Raw genomic sequence first — 23,451 nt, 5'->3', positions numbered from 1 at the left:
AAGAGAGAGCTTTACAAAAGAGCATAGGTCACTGATCATAACAACGAGATAGCCCCAAACGTTGCGAGCAGCCAAAACATGAAGCATACATTGTGGAAAACCAAATAAGTGCCAAATGGAAGAACCATAAGAGCATGCATTTAAACAAGTTACAATTGAACAACATGAAACTCCCCACAGTATCCACAGTTTCTCTCTCTCTCTCTCTCTCTCTCTCTCTCTCTCTCTCTCTCTCTCTCTCTCTCTCTCTCTCTCCTCTCTCTGTACCTCTATCTCTTTGTATGTCTCCCTCTCTATATAGTATATGTATACTAATGTCTGAATGAGCCTGAAAAGCAGAAAGGAATGTATTTGTACAGTATACGATCTACCTGGGTGATCGCTGATGTAACTTGTACGAATAGAATGTTCTACTGACTGCGACTGGGACAGCATGTCCCCTTGCTTGTATATAAACTGCTGTCTGGATGAAATAAAAAATGACAAACATGAATGTAAAAGGGGTTGGACATACTGGGTCTATGCTGGGATGAGTGAGTCCATATTTAAAGCACGCATACAGAGGTCCCAGCTGTGATAAGATACGCAGGTTGACACTGTAGAAAGGAGAAAGCTTCTAGTATTATTAGTGTATTTGTTATTTTACCGCTATCTGAATAGAAAATGCACGCAACTGTTTGTTTTAAACCTGTCCGCGACTTTCGGTCAGTCAAAACAATTGACAACGACCCGAGCCAGTGGTGAATGTCTGGACACACAATGGAGCCCCAGGCTAGGACTGGGGTATGGAGTGTGCGTCATTACAGAGACTAACAGCTTCCTTCCATTCAGTGTTGAATGTTAATGTCACACACACACAAAGACACAGTCACACACACACACACACACACACACACACACACACACACACACACACACACACACACACACACACACACACACCTCATGGCTCTCGGTCAGAGCAGCGTTTCCAGTTTTCCTTGTCTTACACAGCGTGCAACATTAAAGGCTTTATGTAACAGCATGACGAAGCGATTTATCAGCTGAGCCCATTTGACCAGTACGGATCAAACCCGTGTTTCCTACCTGACAATCAAGTGTTTACCTCTAGATCAAGAGGCCAACGCAATGAAACAGAGGATATTGAGCTTTTATGCATGCGAAAGTCCTCAGGACACCCTCCCCAATGACACCCGAGACCAATTAACCTGTTAAGGAGTGAGTTATTTTTCCAAAACGGAAGCTAGCTAGTTTTAGTTAGCTTCCGTTACCTAGCAACCTAGCATAATATTCGTAGCAATGCTACTACCTGCTAGTGTTACTTGTTATGCATGCGAAAGTCCTCAGGACACCCTCCCCAATGACACCCGAGACTAATTAAACTGTTAAATATTGATGGTGGTTTATTGAGCCTCTTGATGAACAATTAACAATTGATCTAATCTCAATCTAAGTCATCAGAGACGTAACAGACAACCAAAAGGTTATGATAAAATGGAATTCAATTCTCTAGACGGGTTGAAACAACCCTCAAAGAATGAATTGATACTGCACAGACCATGTTGAGGAAAAATTACAAAACAATGAATGTAGTTGATAACGATGAATACAGCATTGTGGTGAAAGTGTGGTTCAAAGTGCTTACAGAGTAAGTAAGTAAGTAAGTAAGTAAGACTTTATTTATATAGCACATTTCATACAAGAATTGCAGCTCAAGGTGCTTTACATAAAATCAATAAAAACAATAATACAAGTGATAAACAATTCAAACAAAAATAAAAATCCCAATAAGATCTCTGTTCAAGAGAGAAACCAACTTTAAACGTGCATCTTAAAAGTAACAATAATATAATTAATAAAAGTAGGAAAACCCTTTTGAGATCAAATTACTTAAATGCTTCGGTAAAAAGGTAGGTTTTAAGCTGTCTTTTAAAAATGTCTAGAGTGTTTGCTTCCCTAATATTTATGGGTAATTTGTTCCATAGTTTTGGGGCGTAATTGACAAAGGCCGAATCACCAATCTTCTTATGACTGCTTCTGGTGACCTCTAATAGGCCTGCATTTGATGATCGCAGTGTTCTAGCTGGTGTGTAGTTTATAAAGGAGTTAGCAATGTAGCTAGGTCCTTGTCCGTGTAGAGCTTTGTATGTGAGGAAAAGGACCTTAAAGTCAATTCTGAAGGTAACAGGGAGCCAGTGTAAAGTAGCTAGGACAGGACTAATGTGTTCTCTCCTTTTAGTTTTGGTTAATAATCTAGCTGCAGAATTTTGAATGAGCTGTAGTCTTTCAGTGGTGTTCTTGGGAATACCAGTGAAAAGTGCGTTACAGTAGTCCAGCCGGCTGGATATAAAAGCATGAATTAACTTCTCTGCATCATTTTGGTTTATGAATGGTCGTACCTTTGCTATATTCCTCAGGTGAAAGAAAGCTGTTTTGGTCACTTTATTAATGTGAGCGTTGAAATTCAAATCTGAGTCCAGGATTACACCGAGACTCGTCACCTCTGGTTTAAGACAGGGGGTTAAACCTCCAAGATTCTTAATAAGCATCTCTCTTTTGGATTTGGGGCCACATAGTAGGACTTCGGTTTTGTCTTCATTTAATTTAAGAAAGTTAGCGTTCATCCATTTGTTTATTGCTAACAGGCAGTTGGTAATGGAATTGATGGCCGTTGCATCGTTGGGTTCAGTGGATATATATAGTTGTGTGTCATCCGCATAGCTATGGAAATCTATGTTATGTTCTCTGATTATGTCGCCGAGTGGTAACATATAAAGAGAAAAAAGTAATGGACCTAAGCAGCTTCCTTGAGCAACCCCGTAGCAGTTCTCATGTTTCTTGGACCTATGGTCACCTAAACTAACATAAAACTTCCTTCCTGTGATATATGATTTCATCCAGTTCAATACACTATCCGTGAACCCAATAAGCTTTTCCAGTCTATTGATTAGGATGTCGTGATCAATTGTATCAAATGCTGCACTGAGATCTAACAGGATAAGGATGGAGACTTTATTTGCATCAGAGTTTAGTCTGAGGTCGCTAATTATTTTGGTGAGAGCAGTTTCAGTAATGTGATATTTCCTGAAACCTGACTGCGAGACTTCCAGGATGTTATTTTCTTCAAGGGACTAAAACTATCTTTTCCAGTACTTTACAAATAAATGGAAGGTTTGATATTGGTCTGTAATTTGCAAGTAGACTGTTAACCAATTTGGGTTTCTTTAATAGGGGCTTTACAACAGCTGTTTTGAAGGCATCTGGGAAAACGCCAGTTCTAAGGGATGTGTTTATAATCTCTAGCACCGGACCTGAGACACTATCAAACACTCGCTTAAAGAATGTTGTGGGTATAGGATCAATATCTGAGGTTGTGGAGTTAGATTCGCTGACAATTTTGGAAAGTTCACTAAGTGTGATACAGGTAAATGTGCTCATGGTTATGTTGCAGAATCTACTGATGTCAGTTTCGACCCCACTATTAATAATACTAGCTCTGATCAAAGTTATTTTGTTCTTGAAGAACAAAGCAAGCTCTTCACATTTAACTACTGAGGATGGAGGTGGAGCAGGGACAGTGTTTAGCAGCTGGTCAATGGTGGAGAAAAGAACTCTGGAATTTCTGGCATTTTCTGTAATAATGTTGGAGAAATATTCTCTCCTTGCTAGACGGATGGTTTTGTTATAGGTGGTTAGTGTATCTTTGTAGATATTGTAGTGGATAGTGATCTTTGTTTTCCTCCATTTTCTCTCTGCTGCACGGCATTTTCTTTTTGTTTCACTAACATTTTTATTTCTCAGCCATGGGGAGGTTCTGCTTGTGCACTTCTTTTTGGTTTTCAGTGGTGCAACAGAGTCTAACACAGATAATAGTGCATCATTGAGGTTCTCTACCATTTCATTCAGAGAGCAATCATGGTTAGTCGGCTCATATAGAGCAAATTGTTCAGAAAATTTCATCATAGCTGTATCGTCTAAATATCTTCTATGGACTAAGAATTCTTTTTTGTTTTTTGTTAGGATAATTTCCACATTAAAAAGTATATAATGATGGTCTGAGAGGGGTAGATCAGTTATTGAAATATTATTGATATTTAGTCCAGTTGTTATCACTAGATCTAGTGTGTTTCCGTGTCGGTGTGTTGGGTCTGTTATGTGTTGAGTTAGATTGAAACTGTCAAGGAGATTTAAGAGCTCAATAGTTCTTGGGTCTGCTTTTTTATTTACTTGGATATTTAAGTCTCCGTTTAAAACTACTTTGTCATATCTAGTGACACATAGTGATAATAGTTCAGAGAATTCTTGTATGAATATTGGCGAGTGCTTGGGTGGCCGATATATAATAACAAAAAGTATTGATTCGGTTTTGAGCTCTATAGCAAGATATTCATATGATGTGAATTCACCTAGCTCAGTGATTTTGAACAACAGTTTAGAGGAGAAAATAGCTGCGACTCCTCCACCTTTTTTTGATGTCCTAGAAACTTGGTGAAAGCTGTAATCGGGCGGACACGCTTCTATCAAAGTTGCTGTTGCCGTGTCATTGTTTAGCCAGGTTTCTGTTAGACAGATGCAGTCTAAGTTGTTTTCTTTGACCAGATCATTAACTAGAAATGTTTTGTTATTTAGTGATCTAACATTTAGAAGGGCCAGTTTCATCTGTGGGGTATTAACAGATAAAACAGGGGTAGATAAATCTGTTGGAAGAATATGGATAGTTCTGTGACTTCTAACACTAGTTTCAGGTTTGTAACCATGAATTTTACCATGCCATTTTCTGTTTGTGATGATGACCGGTATGTCCAATGAAATAGCATGGTGGCTGTCCTAGCGTAGCCTTTCTTTGGGAAAGTCTCTGTCACTGAGCTGTTCCATCACAAGGGAATTCATCCGGGGGGTGCAGATCTGTGCAGGGCCCATGTCCTTGCAGGAGGCTGTTTGAATGTTCTGTTCTGTTCCATGGGAGGTTGTTTGGGATGCGTCAGTCAGCTTAGACACAACAGGGATAGGGAGAGAAGCTTGATTTGTGGTCAGGAACAGAGAAGAGAAGGCTAACTCACATCCACGACTTTAACAATTTCTCTTTATAATACTCACACATACATATTATTTTATACATACTAAAGTAAGTACTGTTTGCCATAAATACAGCTTGTCAGATTTTATGATAATACATTTATATCCTAGACTTCAAACAAATACAATGTATTTGTGTCAGTGATAATCTTATGATAGTAATAATGTAATGTCCCAGGGCTGGCCAGCCACCGGGACAAATAATATATTCATTAGCAGACGCTTTTGTCCAAAAGGGTGCACAGAGGGGAATTTCAGCCTGCAACCTCTTGATTTAAAGTCAAATGCTCTAACCACTGAGCTAAAAAAACATATCAAGACACGTACCGTAGCCGCTACGCAAATATCTATACAGTAAAAATATGCATCATACACTTTGCAACATATGTGTGTCTATGAGGAATCTACTGTACATGTATACAGAGATGTGATTAATCGTCCGGGATTTTCTCATTTATCCCTTTTATTCTTTCCTTATGGCTTTCAAAACCACAACGTTCCCCCATGTCCTCCCTCCTCCTCGGTCTCATATTGCTTCCAGACCCTGCGTTTTGCAACACTACATCAATGAGCCACTTCCCATCACAGACTTTGTTCTATGGGGATCTCTATAATAATGCCAGGAATCTGTGTGTGTGTGTGTTTGTATGTTTGTGTGTGTACGAATTAGAATGGGTTTAGTTTCCCACGTTCAACTCAAGATCTATGAACTCTGCAAAGTTCATATTTTGCAGGTGTCCTTTTTGTAATCCAACGGAGTGCAGTGCCGCGATTGACGGGTATTCGACAGGAACAATGTTCGTACGAATTTAGTCTCCTCGGCCAGTTGTCGTGTCTTATTTATGCAAATGCGATACAGAAAATACAAGACTATTTTACAGCATTGCATAGCACAAAGGAAAAAATACAAATGTTTATGTAAACATAGAAATAACACCTCTTAGGCAGACCTGTACATGCAAGCGCTGTATGGTGAATTAGGTCTACAATCATGACAACTGGCTAAACCATTGTGCATGTAATTACTTCTGTTATGAACTAAATGTCTAAGATGTTTGTGGTGGTAAGACAATTTAAAAGAGAATCAATATAATACACTTTGATCAACATGACATAAGCAATTGATAACATAGGAAACATCAGACCAATGAAAGCTACATTGTAATTTGCAAGAATATACAAGAGCATTGGCAATTTGTTTAAAAGAATGAGAAATTGCTTTTATGATGTGCATAAGTGACCAGAATAGATTAAGTTGAACAAGTACTTCAGAGATGACAGAGAATTTCATTTGTGATCTGAGAAATATAGGTACCAAAGCCACTAAGAAGAACTGTCATCACCAGCTGCATCATGGGCACTGCATTATCTATCTATAATTCCAGACATCTGTGCGTGTCACCGACATCATCACGTGCACTGTGACCTATCTACAACTCCAGGAATCTGTGTGTGTGTGTATGTGCGCCACCAATTTTATCACAGGCACTGTGTACTATCTATAGTTCAAGTAATCTGTATTTGTGTGTTTCACTGACATCGCACCAACTGCATCACGGGCACTGTGCACTAGTTTGTCTTAATTCTGATAAATTCATATTGGCAGACTGCCCAGATGACCAGATGTGGCCCAGCCGTCAATAAGCCAAGTTGTAGTCTGCTAGCCTTAGCCAGAGTATATTAGCATTGCTGCAGACAGTCTAATGGGCTAGCCGCAGTCTGTTAGCATAGCCATAGTATGTTAGCCTTGCTGCAGTCCGTTTGACGGGTGTGAAAACGAAGGCAGACCGTGGTGCTGTAACTTTGGAGACAGAGAGTCCGCGGCGCACTCCGTCATGCATGACACAGCTTCACGGTGCGCCATGACGACATCTGCTCCAGCTGCTGAAGGATTCTCATTATGACCTCAACGATCCTCAGAGGTCTGAGGACACTGAGTCCAGGGCCTTGCGCTCTTATCACTGCATCTCCCCAGCTGTGTGGATCTCAAATCCCTTCCGTCTCATTCATCCTCTGTCCGGGTTCCTTGTCTTCAACTCAGGGAGCATCATTATTTAAAACAAAGAGTAGAGAGTATATTTTTGTTTGTTTGTTTTCTCCCCCCCCTCCCTCCCCCCTCCCCCCCCCAAGTTTCAACAGAACTTTGCAAACTTTTCTTTGCCCCCACTCAGGCGAAGAGGATTCTCCTGTGAGCCACCAGGGCGGTCTGGCTCTCCCTCCGCCTCTCCTTCTTCCTCTCCATCCTGGCCTTCCAGCAGACCACGCTAGCCGCCAGCAGAACAAGCCCAGCGGAGAGGAGCACCAGACCGAAGTAGGAGATGGTAGAACCGTGGGAGTTGAAGCTGTAGGCCACTGACGTCACCACCACGCCTGCGATGAGGATGACCACGCCGAACGGCACCGTGCACCGGTAGCAGGAAAGCTCCGCCCCCCCGGTGGCGGCGGTCAGCTGGATCTCGTTGACGAGCGGCACGGTTGTGGACGGCGTCGCCGCGGCGACGGGGGAGGAAGGGTCGTTGGTGCTTCCAGCGGGCTTCTCCACAAGAACTCTCTCGGGGGCGGCGGGGACTGTCATGGTGGCAGCGTTTGGGTCCTCGGGCATGGCCACGTCCAGCATGGGGGTGTAGTTGGGGTGGAACCCTCAGATGGGTCCTCGATTGACGCTCTCACGGTCAGCAGGTCACAATCTAGGTGAAGATACGGGGTCAAGGGTCAAGTTAGGTACTGTGGTTTTAGGTCAAGGGTCGGGTTAGGTATTGTGAATACGAGTCAAGGGTCAAGTTATGTATCGTGAAAGGAGGTCAAGGGTCTGTATTGCGGAGTTAGGTCAAGTTTGGTATGGTGGAAATAGGTCAGGGGTTCAATGTTTCAGTTTCCTTTCCTCATGTCAAAACCCGGCAAACTGCATAACGCAATCCAAAGATCACTATGGAAATCCTTTTTAATTTGAAATGAATTGTGAAATGATTGCTTCACATATTACACCCTGCTATCCCTCCAAGTCCCCCCCCCCTTCCCCCCGATGCAGAAATGGTCCGGATGACGCAGGAAAGTCAGCGCAGCACGAGCTGCCACATTCCCTGGAGAGCGCGGGAGATGACATTACAAACTGCTGGGTGAAACGCGAGAGCCTTCAAAATCATCAGCAATTTCACAAGCAGACGTGGTTCTTACGCTAATTCCGCAAACTTTGCACATGCAGTATTCCCTTTGTATCATGCTACGCACGCATCGTTAAAAAGTCCTTTATAGCCTACAGTTTGCCTAAAAGCAATGTGCACAAGACTCAATACAAACCTTCAGCCTACACAAGTAAGAAGTGAACCTTTTGTAACAATTATATTCCCTGAATAAATTTTCTTTTTTTCAGGTCCGAAAGTTTTGAAATGGACCTTCTAAAGTTACGAATAGCTACAATAGCATTATATTCTATTCTAGAATGTGTTTAATCGATTTTTTATTTTGTTTTTCGGCTAGATGTATGGGATTCTAATTACCATGGTAACCAACCGGTGGAAGGGTAGCTATCCTAAACTAGAGTTATGTTGTTGTCAATGTTTTCCCAAGTAGGCTACTTTTTAAAAGTATAATTACAGCATGTCAACACTGACTATAATGATTTCACCGACAACTGTATATATTTATAATCGCCATAAACTACAACCATGACAAAACAGGCAAGCATCATGCAACACTTAAAATCATTTAACTAACGGTCTATATTTCCAAAAGACGTTGGCCTAGGTTAATTTACAATGTGTAGCCTCGAAAATGCACACACATAAAACGTTGAAAATGTCCTGCTTTAATTGTCGTTTTAAGGCTACTTAAAACTTGACAGACAGCGGTCTGGGGATAGAGGCAATTTACCTTGCCTGCGTTTTCCATCACACGCTGTTCCACAAAGTTGATCAGCACATTGAAGAATAAACCACTGACGAATTCTCATTCCAAATCAAAGTTCATAGATTGCCGAAACCTGAAAAAAAACACAGCCCTCACAATACTTGCGCGAAACGCAAAATAAGTCTAAAAACGTGTCCGTGAACCTCCGCGACGAAGTTTCTCTCCCGTTCCTGAGGTCCGTTTGCAGATCGCCGCGTTAAGCTCGGAGTTGGAATTTGACTCCCGTACGGCGGCCGTGCCCCGTGTGTTTCCTCCCGTGTAAAACTAAGACTGCTTGACGATCGGTCATCCCGTGGAGAAGTCTGTAGGGTGTAGGTTTGGCTACAGGGGTGGGGTGGTGGGGGAGGACGGTCACTCTTGTTGGGAATTCATGGAGAGGATTCTAATGCTTTTTGTGAGTCTCAGAACAAGCAGTTTTTGATATTTTGCAACATTCAGCTATTATATTTTTGTAGCCTACCACTAACGAATTATTCATACACACGCGCGCACCCCCCCCCCCCCCCACACACACACACACACACAACACACACACAACCTGTATCCACCTTTATGCAGCTAGCAACTTCGGGAAGATTGACGCAGCTTCAGAACCTTCCAAATATTGGCCACGCACACGCGCAATAAGTGTTGGATGAATTAAAAAAGAATACCCCTGTTCTCCTGGCACGAAAGTCAGGGAGGAACACACGCAATCTCTGCCTCGTGTATCCCAATCTGGGTTTCAAGCTGTCTGTATAAACTCCTAATAATATAGGCTATGATAATATTAAATTCGTTGGTTAGCAGACGCTTATTAATAATAAGCGTATGGGGATTCCAAACTGCGACCTCTTGACCCACCACTGTGCAGCTCACACACCTCAAGAAACCTGCATATCCTCCGATAACCGTTGAAGGCATACTGTCTTTATTAACCTGACACTTTAAAACCGGCTGTGTTGTTGTCGTGTGTCTTCCTTCCTCCCAGGAAGTCCCTTTCCCCAAAAGACGCGACAGTTTCCCACAGAGAGATGCAGAAACGGGGGTCGGCTAGGCTACAGCTGTCCACAGGAGAAGTCTGCAACGTGTTCCAAGTTTACACACCTGGAGACCTCAGACCGGCCGCTCTTTGGTGAGACTCGCAACGACCTCCTGGAAGGTCATTGTCACGGTTCGTTCTTCAGTCCAGGCAAATCATACTCAAACTCACACACACGCGCGTAATTTAAAGAGGGATAGACATTTGAGAGACAATGTTTAACCTGAACAAGCATGTCAATAAAGCATTATGAATTGAGAGAGAGAAATAGGGGGTGTACTACATACTTTCTACATGTCCCAATGTAGCTGCAGCTACGTACCAGGGTAACCCTAACATTACACAGAAATATATGATTCTAAGTATAACGCAGGAATGCCTCTCCGTGACGCACTTCACGCACGCACGGTGTGGTGTGCGAGACTCCTTGGTCACATGATCCAGTGTCCCTGAAAACATGTCGCTACACTTTACAGAGGAGGAATTCCAGTCGGCATGGAAAGAGCTGGACGAACCTCAGCTGGATGGAGGCTGGGAGTTTTTCACCGAGACTATGGGAGTTAAAATATACCGGCGGTTTGATAAGGTAAATTGAAAAATACGATGTGTTGACGTAAGATTTCGTGTAGCCTAACTAACGATTGTGTGAGACGGTGCAACGTTGGTTGGTGGAATAACATGGTGTTCGTTGCTGATCGAAATCATCTACGAAGTCGTATCTCAGTTGATGCACTGGGTTATCACTTGTCAATGTCACAGGTGTAATTGTAGCAAAAGAATCCCACTGCGGGCTCGACTGCGGAAACGCTTGCCTCGCTCACCTAGTTGACAGGAACATGCTATACCGATGAGATGCCCTCGAAACCAGAAGTGTTCGCTTGTTTAATCAATTAAACGAGGAACAGACCTTAAAACATCTGGTTCAGATAATATCCTCCCGTGTAGAAAGCTAGCTATAAAACATTCACCGGCTGTTTCAACTCTGAAGCAAGGGTGTGTCTCCAACTGGCAATAATCTGAATCATGTGTATGGGGAAATATATTTTAGGTGTGGCCTGAGGATTTCTTGAATGAGAATTAAAGAATCGGTTTCGTGTGTTTGCAGAACACCGGTCTGTACGAGTATAAGGTGTTCGGCGTGCTGGCCACCTGTACCCCGGAACTGTGTGCTGACGTATACATGGACCTGGCCTATAGGAAGCAGTGGGACAGTTACGTCAAAGGTATGGATTCGTCATAGGCATCCTCAAAAATCGGCAGTATCTTTTTGCCTCCTTAAACAGCATCCCCCATTTCGTAAAGTTTACTTCAGATAACCCCCTTAATGCAAAATATACCAAGCGATCACTATTACATGTCATAAAGTTGTTGACAACATCTCCACAACTTAATATTTTGCGGCAGATCTGTCTTGGATTTGCATTCATTCTTCCGTTCTCCAGTCACCATGGTAACTGAAGGTAATGTGTGGCCTAGTAGTAGACTGTAGTTTAGCTCGTCTAGCTGTTGTGTAGCTAGACACGTGGACCAATTGGCGTTTTATGAATGTTTCATGGCTGTGTAGTGATGCTAACCCTTTTATGGGGACTTGGAATTCTCTGAACGTCACTGCTTACTGTTGCCAGGGAGAACTTGCAGAGCAGGCAGGATATAAAAGATTATGGGAGGTATTATGAACTTTGGTAGCGATGCGTTACACAAAGTATATTGCAGTACTGTAGGCTACAGCTTATTTTTTCCACATGTAGCAGTGTATCCATCTATGTTGTTCCACTGTACCTCAAACATCATAATTTTTTTTTGCAATGGTTGAGTTTAGACTAGGGTTGTGGTCTCCTTTCTTTTTGCAAACCTGGGTTCCACCGTCAAGGTTCCACCTCTTCACGCTGGGATCCAGAGATTCTGCTTGGGTTGAATAAACCCTCGTAGCGACTGTGACAATGGAGAGGGGGAGGGGGTCTTATTTATGTAAAACATGCTTGTGTCCTCACTACAGATCCCCATTCCTCTTTCTGGTTTCAATCTCCCCTCTTTACTCTCCCCTCCCCCCAGCCCTGACCCTGTAGATGGCCATCCAGCCGACCCTAACATCCATGACCTCCATTAACCTCCACAGGCATGGTCTGACTTCTTAAAAAAACAACAACAAAAAACACCAGTGATCCAAGCAACCGTCTCCCAGAGAGACCAACCTTGTTGTTCTGCCTGTGTGTCACAGAGCACAGAGAGGGGGGGAGACCACCACGCTTGTTACCCAACCTGGCGCCCCGGCCAACCTGGCGCCCAGGCCGACTCCTCGGGGTCTCTCCAGTTTCCTCTGCTTTGTGTATTTGGGTTGAAACCTGTGACCAGATATGCAACCAGATCGGTCTGAATGAAAAACAAAGAGTGTGTGTTCGACTAATGACATTATACACACACACAGTAATCCATTAGTTATGGACTCAAGGTGGGATATGTCCAGAGAGAGATATGACTGTGTTGACCTTCTGTGGTTATTCTAGAAAGAGGGGGCAGGCCCGTTTTGAGTCTTATGCAATGCATACTGTAATGTAGGTCTATACTGTCTTCTGTAGAGTAGGCCTGTACTCTATATCTGTATTCTAGATATGTGTGACCTGTAGGCTAATGAATGTGTTACTGTATATCTACTGTATTTCTGTGTGTGACTGTATTGCTGTTTCGGCAGTTGTCTCAGATCAGCATTCTAGAAGCTTTTAGTTCTAGAACATTCTTGCTTTGATGGCTTTAAGTTTTAACTACTTGATATTGCATTCTCTTTGTGTGTGTGTGTGTGTGTGTGTTTTTGTGTTGTGTGTAGAACTGCATGAGAAGGAGTATGAGGGTCAGAGAGCCATCTACTGGGAGGTGAAGTACCCCTTCCCTCTATCCAACAGAGATGTATCCTTGCACACTAGACATCACACATTAAATAGTCCTTGAATCCATTTGACTTTAAACTGTGTGCTTGCTTGAGTCTTCCCTGGAGGTAGGTTTGTCATCAAAATAGGTTTAATTAGTAGCCATTCAATTCCATAGGTTTCATGGGTTGTGCCAGGCAAGCTCAATCAAGCCCAGATAAAGTACAGAATGTGTGTGAATGTGGAATGCAGTCTCTCTTTCTCTCTCTCTCTGTCTCTCTGTCTGTCTCTCTGTCTGTCTCTCTCTCTCTCTCTCTCTCTCTCTCTCTCTCTCTCTCTCTCTCTCTCTCTCTCCCCCTCCCTCTGTGTTTCTCTCTCTCTCTCCCTCCCTCTGTGTTACTCTCTCTCTCCCTCCCTATCATACACACACAAGAGGCCAGGGAGGTAGTAAGGTGACACCAGCAGAATGGTTTATAGTTCTAGTAAAGTGAGCCCTGTGTTGCTCTTCAGACAGACAGTCCCGGAGCTGGAGATTTTTCTGGGGGGGAAGGCTATCCTGTCCCCAGCTGAAGTGATCCTGTCCCCAGCTGAGGTGATCCTGTCCCCAGCTTAGGATCAGACCACCTCAGACCCCTCTGTTGCTGAAACCTGTAGACGTGTGACAGTAACGCCATACTCCTTCAGTGGGATTGGAGAACCTTCCTTAACCCCGCCCCTCTCAGTATGTGTACGTGAGGGAGCGCCGGGACCTGGATGTGGAGGGGCGGCGCATCAGGGTGGTGATAGCCAAGAGCGCCCCGGAGACGCCCTGCCCGGAGAAGAGTGGGGTGCTCAGGGTCAAGGACTACAAACAGACTGTAGCCATGGAGACCGACGGGGCATGCGGAACCAAAGGTATGACTGGTGTGTGTGTGTGTAACAGCTGGAGAAACGCAGACCAAGATGTTTCTTCCATCAACCTGTTACTGACTGAGACTGAGAGAATGCTGTAGAACAATCCCGTCATGTAAGAAACCCTTTCTTTGTTGACCGTATGTCAGTGTTGCTGTTTGTGTCGTTATTGTTGTTCCAGTGTTCATGAACTACTTTGACAACCCCGGGGGCATGATCCCTACCTGGCTGGTCAACTGGGCTGCCAAGGTGAGTGTTGTAGTCCTGGACCATACCATACTAGTCCTAGTAAAATGCTAGAGTACATTTTAGATCATAGATCCTGTCATAGATTATGTCAGAGGTTCCTGCCTGGGTGTGTCTGCTGCAGTGAAAGTTCAGCCATGACGGTCAGATACTGAGGCTGTGTCTAAATACTCTGGACATGCTTCCTTCAGGGGCATCCTTACTTCTTTCTTTCTGGACAAAGATTAAGTCTGTGTCTCCAGTCAGCTAGTCTGCTGTACAGTTAGGTCCATAAATATTTGGACATTGACACAATTTTCATCATTTTGGCTCTGTATACCACCACAATGGATTTGAAATGAAACAATCAAGATGTGCTTTAAGTGCAGACTTTCAGCTTTAATTTCAGGGTATTTACATCCAAATCAGGTGAACGGTGTAGGAATTACAACACATTTTATATGTGGCCCCCCCCTTTTTAAGGGACCAAAAATAATTGGACAAACTAACATAATCATAAATCTAATTGTCACTTTTAATACTTGGTTGCAAATCCTTTGCAGTCAATGACAGCCTGAAGTCTGGAACCCATAGACATCACCAGACGCTGGGTTTCGTCCCTGGTGATGCTCTGCCAGGCCTCTACTGCAACTGTCTTCAGTTCCTGCTTGTTCTTGGGGCATTTTCCCTTCAGTTTTGTAGCAAGTGAAATGCATGCTCAATTGGATTTAGGTCAGGTGATTGACTTGGCCATTGCAGAACATTCCACTTCTTTGCCTTAAAAAACTCTTTGGTTGCTTTCGCAGTATGCTTCGGGTCATTGTCCATCTGCACTGTGAAGCGCCGTCCTATGAGTTCTGAAGCATTTGGCTGAATCTGAGCAGATAATATTGCCCGAAACACTTCAGAATTCATCCTACTGCTTTTGTCAGCAGTCACATCATCGATAAATACAAGGGAACCAGTTCCATTGGCAGCCATACATGCCCACGCCATAACACTACCTCCACCATGCTTCACTGATGAGGTGGTATGCTTTGGATCATGAGCAGTTCCTTCCCTTCTCCATACTCTTCTCTTCCCATCATTCTGGTACAAGTTGATCTTGGTCTCATCTGTCCATAGGATGTTGTTCCAGAACTGTACAGGCTCTTTTAGATGTTTTTTGGCAAACTCTAATCTGGTCTTCCTGTTTTTGAGACTCACCAATGGTTTACATCTTGTGGTGAACCCTCTGTATTTACTCTGGTGAAGTCTTCTCTTAATTGTTGACTTTGACACAGATACGCCTACCTCCTGGAGAGTGTTCTTGATCTGGCCAACTGTTGTGAAGGGGTTTTTCTTCACCAGGGAAATAATTCTTCTGTCATCCACCACAGTTGTTTTCCGTGGTCTTCCGGGTTTTTTGATGTTGCTGAGCTCACCAGTGCGTTCTTTCTTTTTAAGAATGTACCAAACAGTTGATTTGGCCACACCTAATGTTTTTGCTATCTCTCTGATAGGTTTGTTTTGATTTTACAGCCTAACGATGGCTTGCTTCACTGATAGTGACAGCTCTTTGGACTTCATATTGAGAGTTGACAGCAACAGATTCCAAACACAAATACCATACTTGAAATTAACTCTAGACCTTTTATCTGCTCCTTGTCAATGAAATAATGAACTCCCATGAAGGAATAACATACACCTGGCCATGGAACAGCTGAGCAGCCAATTGTCCAATTACTTTTGGTCCCTTAAAAAGGGGGGGGCCACATATCAAATGTGTTGTAATTCCTACACCGTTCACCTGATTTGGATGTAAATACCCTGAAATTAGCTGAAAGTCTGCACTTAAAGCACATCTTGATTGTTTCATTTCAAATCCATTGTGGTGGTATACAGAGCCAAAATGATGAAAATTGTGTCAATGTCCAAATATTTATGGACCTAACTGTATGTCTCCAGTCAGATAGATTGTCTCCCCTGTGTCTCCAGTCAGATAGCTGGTCTCTCCTGTGTCTCCAGTCAGATAGATGGTCTCCCCTGTGTCTCCAGTCAGATAGCTTGTCTCTCCTGTGTCTCCAGTCAGCTGGTCTCTCCTGTGTCTCCATTCAGATAGCTTGTCTCTCCTGTGTCTCAAGTCAGTCAGCTGGTCTCTCCTGTGTTTCCAGTCAGATAGCTTGTCTCTCCTGTGTCTCCAGTCAGCTGGTCTCTCCTGTGTCTCCAGTCAGCTGGTATCTCCTGTGTCTCCGGTCACTGAGCTGGTCTCTTGTGTCTCCAGTCAGCTGGTCTCTCCTGTGTTTCCAGTCAGATAGCTGGTCTCCTGTGTCTCCAGTCAGATAGCTGGTCTCTCTCCTGTATGTCTCCAGTCAGCTGGTCTCTCCTGTGTTTCCAGTCAGATAGCTGGTCTCTCCTGTGTCTCCAGTCAGATAGTTGGTTTCTCCTGTGTCTCCAGTCAGATAGCTGGTCTCTCCTGTATGTCTCCAGTCAGCTGGTTTCTCCTGTGTCTTCAGAGTGGTGTTCCCTCCTTTCTGACCGACATGCAGAAGGCCTGTAGCTCTTACTCCAGCTACTGCATGAAGAACAGCAAGTAACCGCCCAGCTGTCTCCGCGGCGATTATAACTATGGGGATCGTCTCCACAATGATCCATTTCCTCTGTGCGCATTGTCTGGGTCGTCAATGCCCCCCACCCTCCCCCCCACACACCTTTTTATAGGGTTTTTATACGACTCTGTTACTACTACTTTGAATGTATAGGGGCATTTGGGTTATTTTAATTGTTTAGTTATGAATGAGGAATGCTGTAAAGTTGACCTGGTGATCGAGGTTGCATGTTTCTAATGTAGCATGCCCTCTCAATCTTACACTTAGTTTTATAATCCGAGTTGAATTATTAAATGAGACATTACAATACTTGACTATGCTGATATGCAGTACTACAATCCATGTTTTCATCGGATGCAACAAATGAAAACATTCATAAATATGAATGGTTAATTATCAAATGTTTTTATTACAATACTCAAAAGCTGTATTGCTGTATGTATATGTCAGTACTGTATCTCATACTGTCAGATACTGTCAATCCTGTTTGTCCTTTAATTGTTAGTGTCTACATGTTCTGTATTGATATGTGCAATTACTTTTCCTTTAACTTGTTTTTGAATTGTTTGATAACATTGATAATCGCAATATGTTAATCTGAATGATGAAAAAAGTATATATATATTCGTTGACGAAATGAATGAATTACATTGTATTTTTGCACAGAGATTCGATCGAAACTGTTACTGCCTGCAAAGAACATGTCAAATGCACTGAAGCATATAACTCCTTTATGTTTAACCTTTGGTAACCAAGTCATTTGTCAATCGAGTTGCACCTTGAAAGAGCTAGGCTACCTCTTTTTACCCTGTAGTGGATAGGTAATGTACCAACCAATGTGCTCTTGACTACGAAAGGTATTACTGTGTAATAAATTGAAATTGAATACGTAGCTGAAAGTTTCCGTGAGTTTAAATGTGTAGGTACTACTGTGTTTTTCGGTGTGTTCATTAAAGCCATGTGATCTAAACCCAACCGGGCTTCATCGATTCACATCGATGATGTGGAGCTTTGGCGCCACCGTGTTGGTTTGGGACAGTTACTACACACACTGTGCAATAGGACTGATTCCGAAAAAATACTAGCTCAGTACAACTTATGTACTTTTTAATTTTATAATTGGAACTTTGATTGTATTACTCGTTTACATCACACGCTAAGCTTCAGAAGCTATTTGTAAAGTATCAACTGCATTGTTCGTGGCGTGAGTTCAGAAGACAGAAAGCAAGTCTACGTTCCATTCCAAGAAGTTGTATTCTCCGATGTCGTTGTATTTCCTTCGCTTCACAGACGGCCAGTCCTGTGAAGGGCCAAGAAACTGCCCATCAACAAATATCCCGTTTTTGTCTTTAAAGCAGAAGGACATAAACTATGTAAATGTGACCAAATCTTCTAAACTGTTGTGTTTTTTCTGTTTGTCTGACAGTTGGCTTCGTCCTAAAAACTTCCTTTCCGCTGAGCCCGAGAGAGAGGATGGACCTCTATTTTTACGCCATATATTTTCCCCAGGAATTTGTAGAGAGAGAGATATTCAGACTGGAACCTTTCTCTTTCCCCCCGTCGCTCTTTCGCCCGTGAAAGATAAATATATTTCTTGGCCGGCTATTGTATTCCAGAGGAGGTTCCAGTGATTGGTAATAGACACAGACCTAATTAGCTTCAGAGAGCGATCTACGTTTTCTCCTACTCGCTCCTAAACGTCAGCTCAGATTTCCCAGGAGCCTCACTGTCTGCCAGACGAAACAAAATAACGGGCAGGCCTGAAGGGATATTTTTCGAGCTCCTTTCTCGGTTGATTTTTTAATAAATTACGATTATAGATACGAGGTGAGTCTGCGGAGTAAAGACGCTTGATTCTGAATGAGCTTTCTGTATGTTTTTGTAGATTTTGAGTTCAGAGTGAAATCGTCCACATCATTTATACACGCAGTTATACCAGCAACCCCAGCCAACCAAGCTAGACCAAACTACAGAACCTAAGGTTATACAATTATTTTTCTATGAATTCATGATTTAGTAATATTCCTATTCAACCCTGCCCATTGGCTCACTTTCCATAGCTGCTCTGGCTAACACTGAGAGAGGGGCTCTTAGAGCGTGCCAGTTTTTTCAAGTTATATTTCGGTTTTCACCGTTTGCACAATATTGAATGTAAAGAGAGAGGCCTAAAATAAATCTGTCTGAAAGGGGTTGTTTTGTATCTGGAAATCTCAAATTATTGGCTTTCAAAACTGGGCTTTCAAACCACATCCATGTGTTCCCTAACTCCCCCCCCCCCAACACACACACACACACACACACACACACACATCTAGCTCAAGGAGAAATATTGAGCGCTATCGTAGATCAGGCCAGAAACGTCGGGCGCCTTGTTTGCCTGCAGGTTCCTAACGTCCAGGACTCACTCAGGTCCAGTCCACTGCCTCGTCCCGGCGCTGAGAGGAGCACCAGTCAAAACACGGGCTGTTTGACCTGTCTGAGTTCTGGAAACACGCTCGACCGGGACGGCAAATATGTTCCCGTGAACGATAACCGGTATGAGTTGGGGCCCCGAGGGAGGAGGGACAGTGAGAACCTGCTGCTGCTGTAATAGATGGCCTCTTCTCAAACACACAGAGAAACCAGTCTTGCTGTCTCATGGTCTTCTTGCTGGCTTAGGCAGGCATACAGACAGACAGGAAAAGAGGGAAACAGAGGGTCAGACAGAGACATTACATTTAGTCATTTAGCAGACGCTCTTATCCAGAGCGACTTACAGTAAGTACAGGGACATTCCCCCGAGGCAAGTAGGGTGAAGTGCCTTGCCCAAGGACACAACGTCATTTGGCACGGCCAGGAATCGAACAGGCATCCTTCTGATTACTAGCCCGATTCCCTAACCACTCAGCCACCTGACTCCTCAGAGACAGAGGGACAGACAGGCAGACCGAGATTGACAGGCAGACAGATAAAGACAGGCAGACAGACAGGAAGACAGACATTCAGGCAGACAGATAGCTACAGGCAGACAGACAGACAGACACACAGGCCTGTGTGTGCATGTTGGACGGCCCCAGCTGTTAAAGATAATGTTTGATTTCCATCCATCAGTCTTTCTGCAGACGTGTGTGTGTTCAGCAGAGAGAGAGAGAGAGAGAGAGGGGGGGAGGGGGAGAGAGGAGATGTCTGAGAGAGTTACAGCTTCTCTAACACACAAACATAACCAGAAGAGCAGGCCTCTCCGGTCCTGAACACACACTCACATGCTGGGCAAATATGCAGAGTAGGGTTAAAAATAAAAGCCATCTTGTGAATGGTGTTTTTGAGAACTGGGTCAGACCAGAAGGCAATGGGGTACACACCTTGGACTGTGCCCCACAGCAGAGGTGGTTTGAAGACAAGACTCACCATGAGGTTGCACTGAATGAGCCGAAGCCATAAGGACAATGATCTAAGGCAGTGGTTCCAGGGTTGGGAACCTCAGGGCCCCCTGTCCTGCATGTTTTAGATCTGTTTTAGATGTTTCCCTGCTCTAACACACTTGATTCAAATGAATGGTCGTTATCCAACCCTGATAATGGCCATTCATTTGAATCAGGTGTGTTGGAGCAGGGAAACATCTAAATATAATGAAGCTAATAAACTAGCTAACGTAACGTTAGCTTGTACGTTCACTTCACAATGTAAGCCGCGAGTAATGTTCCCGCTTGTGAGGAGGACACTGTTTCACATTTGTTATATGCACCGTTTTCAAGGTTCACTTTTAATGAGAATTTGGAGTTAATCAGCAAAGGAAGACCTACACCAGACCTTCATTTTGTGCAGAATACCAAAGCTCATAAAAGGTAGGCTATGTTATTTACGTATGTTTATCTACGTTTTAGCCACCGTGCCACCGGCCGCCGTGCCACTGTTTTGTAGCGCTAGCCTAGTCTATGTTATAGTGTTGTGCAGAATGACCGGTCAATCTGTAGGCTAAATGTACCAACGCAACGTCATTATGCACAATTACCGTAAATAGTGCTCAAATAGTGCGTAAGGACCAACACTATTTCATGTAGGCCTCATGCTGTGTACGCGCTGTATCGTGTTTTTTTCCGGCGAGTAATTGGGGTCAGAGGGCCAAGGTTTAAGAGTCACAGTTCGCTACTTAATGCAGATGTACATGGTGTTTCTGTTGTGACTGGTTCTTAATGCAGATTTACATGGTGTTTCTGTTGTGACTGGTTCTTAATGCAGATTTATATGGCGTTTCTGTTGTGACTGGTTCTTAATGCAGATTTACATGTATTTCTATTGTGACTGGTTCTTAATGTAGATGTACATGGTGTTTCTGTTGTGACTGGTTCTTAATGCAGATTAACATGGTGTTTCTATTGTGACTGGTTCTTAATACATACTTGCAGGCTGTTTCTCAACTCTGATGGAGCACCGTTTAACTTACTTTTAAATCAACAGGTCTCTGCCAAAAAGAGAAATGAACCCACCTACACACACACACACACACACACACACACTGTAATTAAGACCCCTTGGCTGGTGTTTGTTGGTATAGTTACAGTGAATGCATTTCTATATTTAAATGGCTAAGCCCTGTTACTTGCCTGTGCAGGTATGCATTGAGCAGCATAAGAGGGGAGTTGGCAGGACAGACCAGCCTACATTACAGTGACTAGCAAGCCTGGCGCTAGCTTAATGTCAGGTGTTTGTTTTCTTTGGTTGTTCTTTGCATTCATTAAAATAATTGTGTTTTCTGTGGAGACTGGAACCTCCTCCATCTCCTAATCCTCCTTTTCTTTCTCCTTCTCCATCTTCTCCTCCATCTCCTATTCCTCTTCTCCATCTCCTTCTCTTTCTCCTCTATCTCCTTCTTCATCTTGTACTCTTCCCTCCTAGGAACGGTCTGTTGTCTAGGCCAACATCAATCCTGCTTAACTGAGAGGAGGACATAGGCCCTCTCCTCTCTCACTCTACCCCCTTTCTCTCTCTCTTTCTCTCTTATTCTGTGTCTCTCTCCCCTTCTTCCCCCCCCCCCCCCCTCTCTCCCTCTCTCTTCTCTGCGGTCGCTGGCTAGCAGACAGTCTCGGATTCCTGTATGTCTATCAGAGTAATCAGCATTCGCCAGCCAAGAAGATTGAAACAAAGCAGCGCATTGCCTGGCTGAGCCGCTTGGATGCAGACCTGCAGGGTCTGTGTTCTACCCTGACTGTGTCCTTCCATCGAAACCAGCAAGGCGCAGTTCCGAACCTGACCAACAGGGGGAACCCCCCAAAAAAAGGAACTCCTACACCCGGCAGCCACGCACGGGAGACCTGTTGATGTGTCGATCGCCATGGAGACAACAAAAGCACTCCCGCCGCCGTCGTAAAACACGATGGCGGTCGTTTGTCTGTAAACACGAAGCGGGCAGACTGGTGTGATTGGTGGTGGTGAGGCTGGAGTGATTGCTGGTTGCTGTCTTGGGCTGCTCTGCTGTGTGTCTGGTCCTCCCAGCCTGGAGCCCTTAAGCTGCTCATCCTTGTGTGTGTGTGTGTGTGCGCGCGCGTGTGTGTGTGTGTGTGTGTGTGTGTGTGTGGTGCCATTACTATGTGTGTGTGTGTGAGTGTATAATTACCTCATATGGACACTGCAGCATGCAGACCTCATGAGAACCAGACACACTCAGGAACATGCCCCAGTCAGACTCACTGAACTGAATTTAATCAAATTGAATACATCAGCTGAATTGATTATCGCTGAGAATCAGCAAAAAGTTGGTGATATGATTATTAATTGCTTTTTTGTTTACTTTTCTGGAGATGGATACATTGACAGACAGACAGATGGACAAACAGGCAGACAGGCAGATAGATACACAAAGTAGTGGTACGTTCCCAGACTAAACTAAACAATCCATTGGACTCACATCCTGTGTTTGACCATTCAAATGCCCATTCAAATGCATCTCCTCAGTTAAGTCTCTCTGATTCCCTCGGACTAACAAGGAAGTGTTTTCTGTTTACTCAGGGCCTGTTGCTAGGCAGAACAGCAGGGTAGATGTTCACCTCCAGAGTATATCTGTCCTGGTTGCACCCCACAGAAGTGACAATTCCTAATGAGGTGCTCGTCAGAGATGGTGGCTATGAGGTGTGACAGACTGACCAATGATGGGATTTTTTTTTTGGGGGGGGTGGCTGTTCACTTCATGTTCCTCACAGAGACGTATATTTGGAAGCGTTGCAAGACTCTTGAAGGGTGGGGGGGGGGGGGGTGACAGGCAGGCAATCAGGTTGTCATTACACATACCTGTGGAGCTCACATTAAATTTGCATTTATTCATTTAGCAGACGCTTTTATACCAAGCAGCGTATAAACAGAGAGTGCAGTAAGTGCAATAGATGATCCTTCTCCTCTTCCTCCTTCTCTGCTGCCTTCCCTCTCTCTGTCTCCTCCTCCTGTTCCTCCTTCTCTGCTGCCTTCCCTCTCTCTGTCTCCTCCTTCATCCGTCTCCAGAAAGACCGATGGGAAGCTGTTTCTAGAAACCATCTAGGTCCTACACAGGCCTTAGTGTATGTAAGCAAATCTGTGACAATGTTTTGAATTTTAAAAGGCATTGAATACTTAATATTGAAATTTAAACACCACCAAATTCGTTGGTTTGAATTCACCTCTTTAAAATTTAAATAAAAATTCTGTCAAATTCAGATCCGAAAACATTTAACCTGAATTTTACTGTTTGAATTTGAGAAACTTGAATTTCTGAACCTTGAATATTTGGATCAGATTCTTGTTGTTTTGTTGTTTTAGTTTTTTTGATCGGTGGTGTTTTAATGGTAATATTAAATATTCAATGCCTTTTAAAATTCAAAACATGATGTCACTGACTGACGCGAGCTCCCTGTCACAGCCCAGGCCTCCGCTGACG

General features: G+C 43.7%; 2 protein-coding genes and 1 long non-coding RNA gene across 6 annotated transcripts; 1 reads left to right on the top strand and 2 right to left on the bottom strand.

Annotated features, from left to right (window-relative positions):
- Positions 1 to 1,383: 1,383 nt before the first annotated feature.
- LOC134041054 (uncharacterized) lies at positions 1,384 to 7,174 on the bottom strand. Its single transcript, XR_009932943.1, has 3 exons — positions 7,138 to 7,174; positions 5,039 to 6,991; positions 1,384 to 1,640 (listed from the first exon to the last, which is right to left on the bottom strand). It is a non-coding gene; the product is annotated as an uncharacterized LOC134041054 (long non-coding RNA).
- A 15-nt stretch (positions 7,175 to 7,189) lies between these two features.
- tmem100a (transmembrane protein 100a) lies at positions 7,190 to 10,172 on the bottom strand. 2 transcript variants are annotated; one of them, XM_062487047.1, is made up of 2 exons: positions 10,069 to 10,172; positions 7,190 to 7,763 (listed from the first exon to the last, which is right to left on the bottom strand). In XM_062487047.1, exon 2 carries the CDS (start codon positions 7,691 to 7,693, stop codon positions 7,244 to 7,246), a length of 450 nt encoding a protein of 149 aa, XP_062343031.1. In that variant the 5' UTR covers positions 7,694 to 7,763; positions 10,069 to 10,172; the 3' UTR covers positions 7,190 to 7,243. The 2 variants fall into 2 exon arrangements, with proteins under 2 accessions (XP_062343031.1, XP_062343024.1); XM_062487040.1 differs by lacking the exon at positions 10,069 to 10,172 and adding an exon at positions 8,947 to 9,400.
- pctp (phosphatidylcholine transfer protein) lies at positions 9,969 to 17,460 on the top strand. 3 transcript variants are annotated; one of them, XM_062486851.1, is made up of 7 exons: positions 9,969 to 10,096; positions 10,480 to 10,589; positions 11,109 to 11,226; positions 12,825 to 12,904; positions 13,587 to 13,758; positions 13,937 to 14,004; positions 16,476 to 17,460. In XM_062486851.1, exons 2-7 carry the CDS (start codon positions 10,557 to 10,559, stop codon positions 16,554 to 16,556), a joined length of 552 nt encoding a protein of 183 aa, XP_062342835.1. In that variant the 5' UTR covers positions 9,969 to 10,096; positions 10,480 to 10,556; the 3' UTR covers positions 16,557 to 17,460. The 3 variants fall into 3 exon arrangements, 2 of the variants coding, with proteins under 2 accessions (XP_062342835.1, XP_062342827.1); XR_009932919.1 differs by lacking the exon at positions 9,969 to 10,096 and having other exon boundaries at positions 10,433 to 10,589; positions 13,905 to 14,004; positions 16,476 to 16,557; XM_062486843.1 differs by lacking the exon at positions 9,969 to 10,096 and having other exon boundaries at positions 10,433 to 10,589.
- The last annotated feature ends 5,991 nt before the right edge of the window (positions 17,461 to 23,451 follow it).

Source organism: Osmerus eperlanus, chromosome 2, assembly GCF_963692335.1.
Source record: "Osmerus eperlanus chromosome 2, fOsmEpe2.1, whole genome shotgun sequence".
In the NCBI taxonomy this organism is placed as follows: Eukaryota; Metazoa; Chordata; class Actinopteri; order Osmeriformes; family Osmeridae; genus Osmerus; species Osmerus eperlanus.
Note: the sequence above shows the minus strand (reverse complement) of the source record. Positions and strands in the feature narration are given on the sequence as shown.

What these genes read in the sequence shown, in the direction of transcription:
- pctp (XM_062486843.1), top strand. Translation starts at nt 10,461, where the DNA reads ATGTCGCTACACTTTACAGAGGAGGAATTCCAGTCGGCATGGAAAGAG. An exon ending in GTGGGACAGTTACGTCAAAG is followed by an intron (nt 11,227 to 12,824) that starts GTATGGATTCGT and finishes TGTTGTGTGTAG; the next exon opens with AACTGCATGAGAAGGAGTAT. An exon ending in TCCCTCTATCCAACAGAGAT is followed by an intron (nt 12,905 to 13,586) that starts GTATCCTTGCAC and finishes CGCCCCTCTCAG; the next exon opens with TATGTGTACGTGAGGGAGCG.
- tmem100a (XM_062487047.1), bottom strand. Translation starts at nt 7,693, where the DNA reads ATGCTGGACGTGGCCATGCCCGAGGACCCAAACGCTGCCACCATGACA.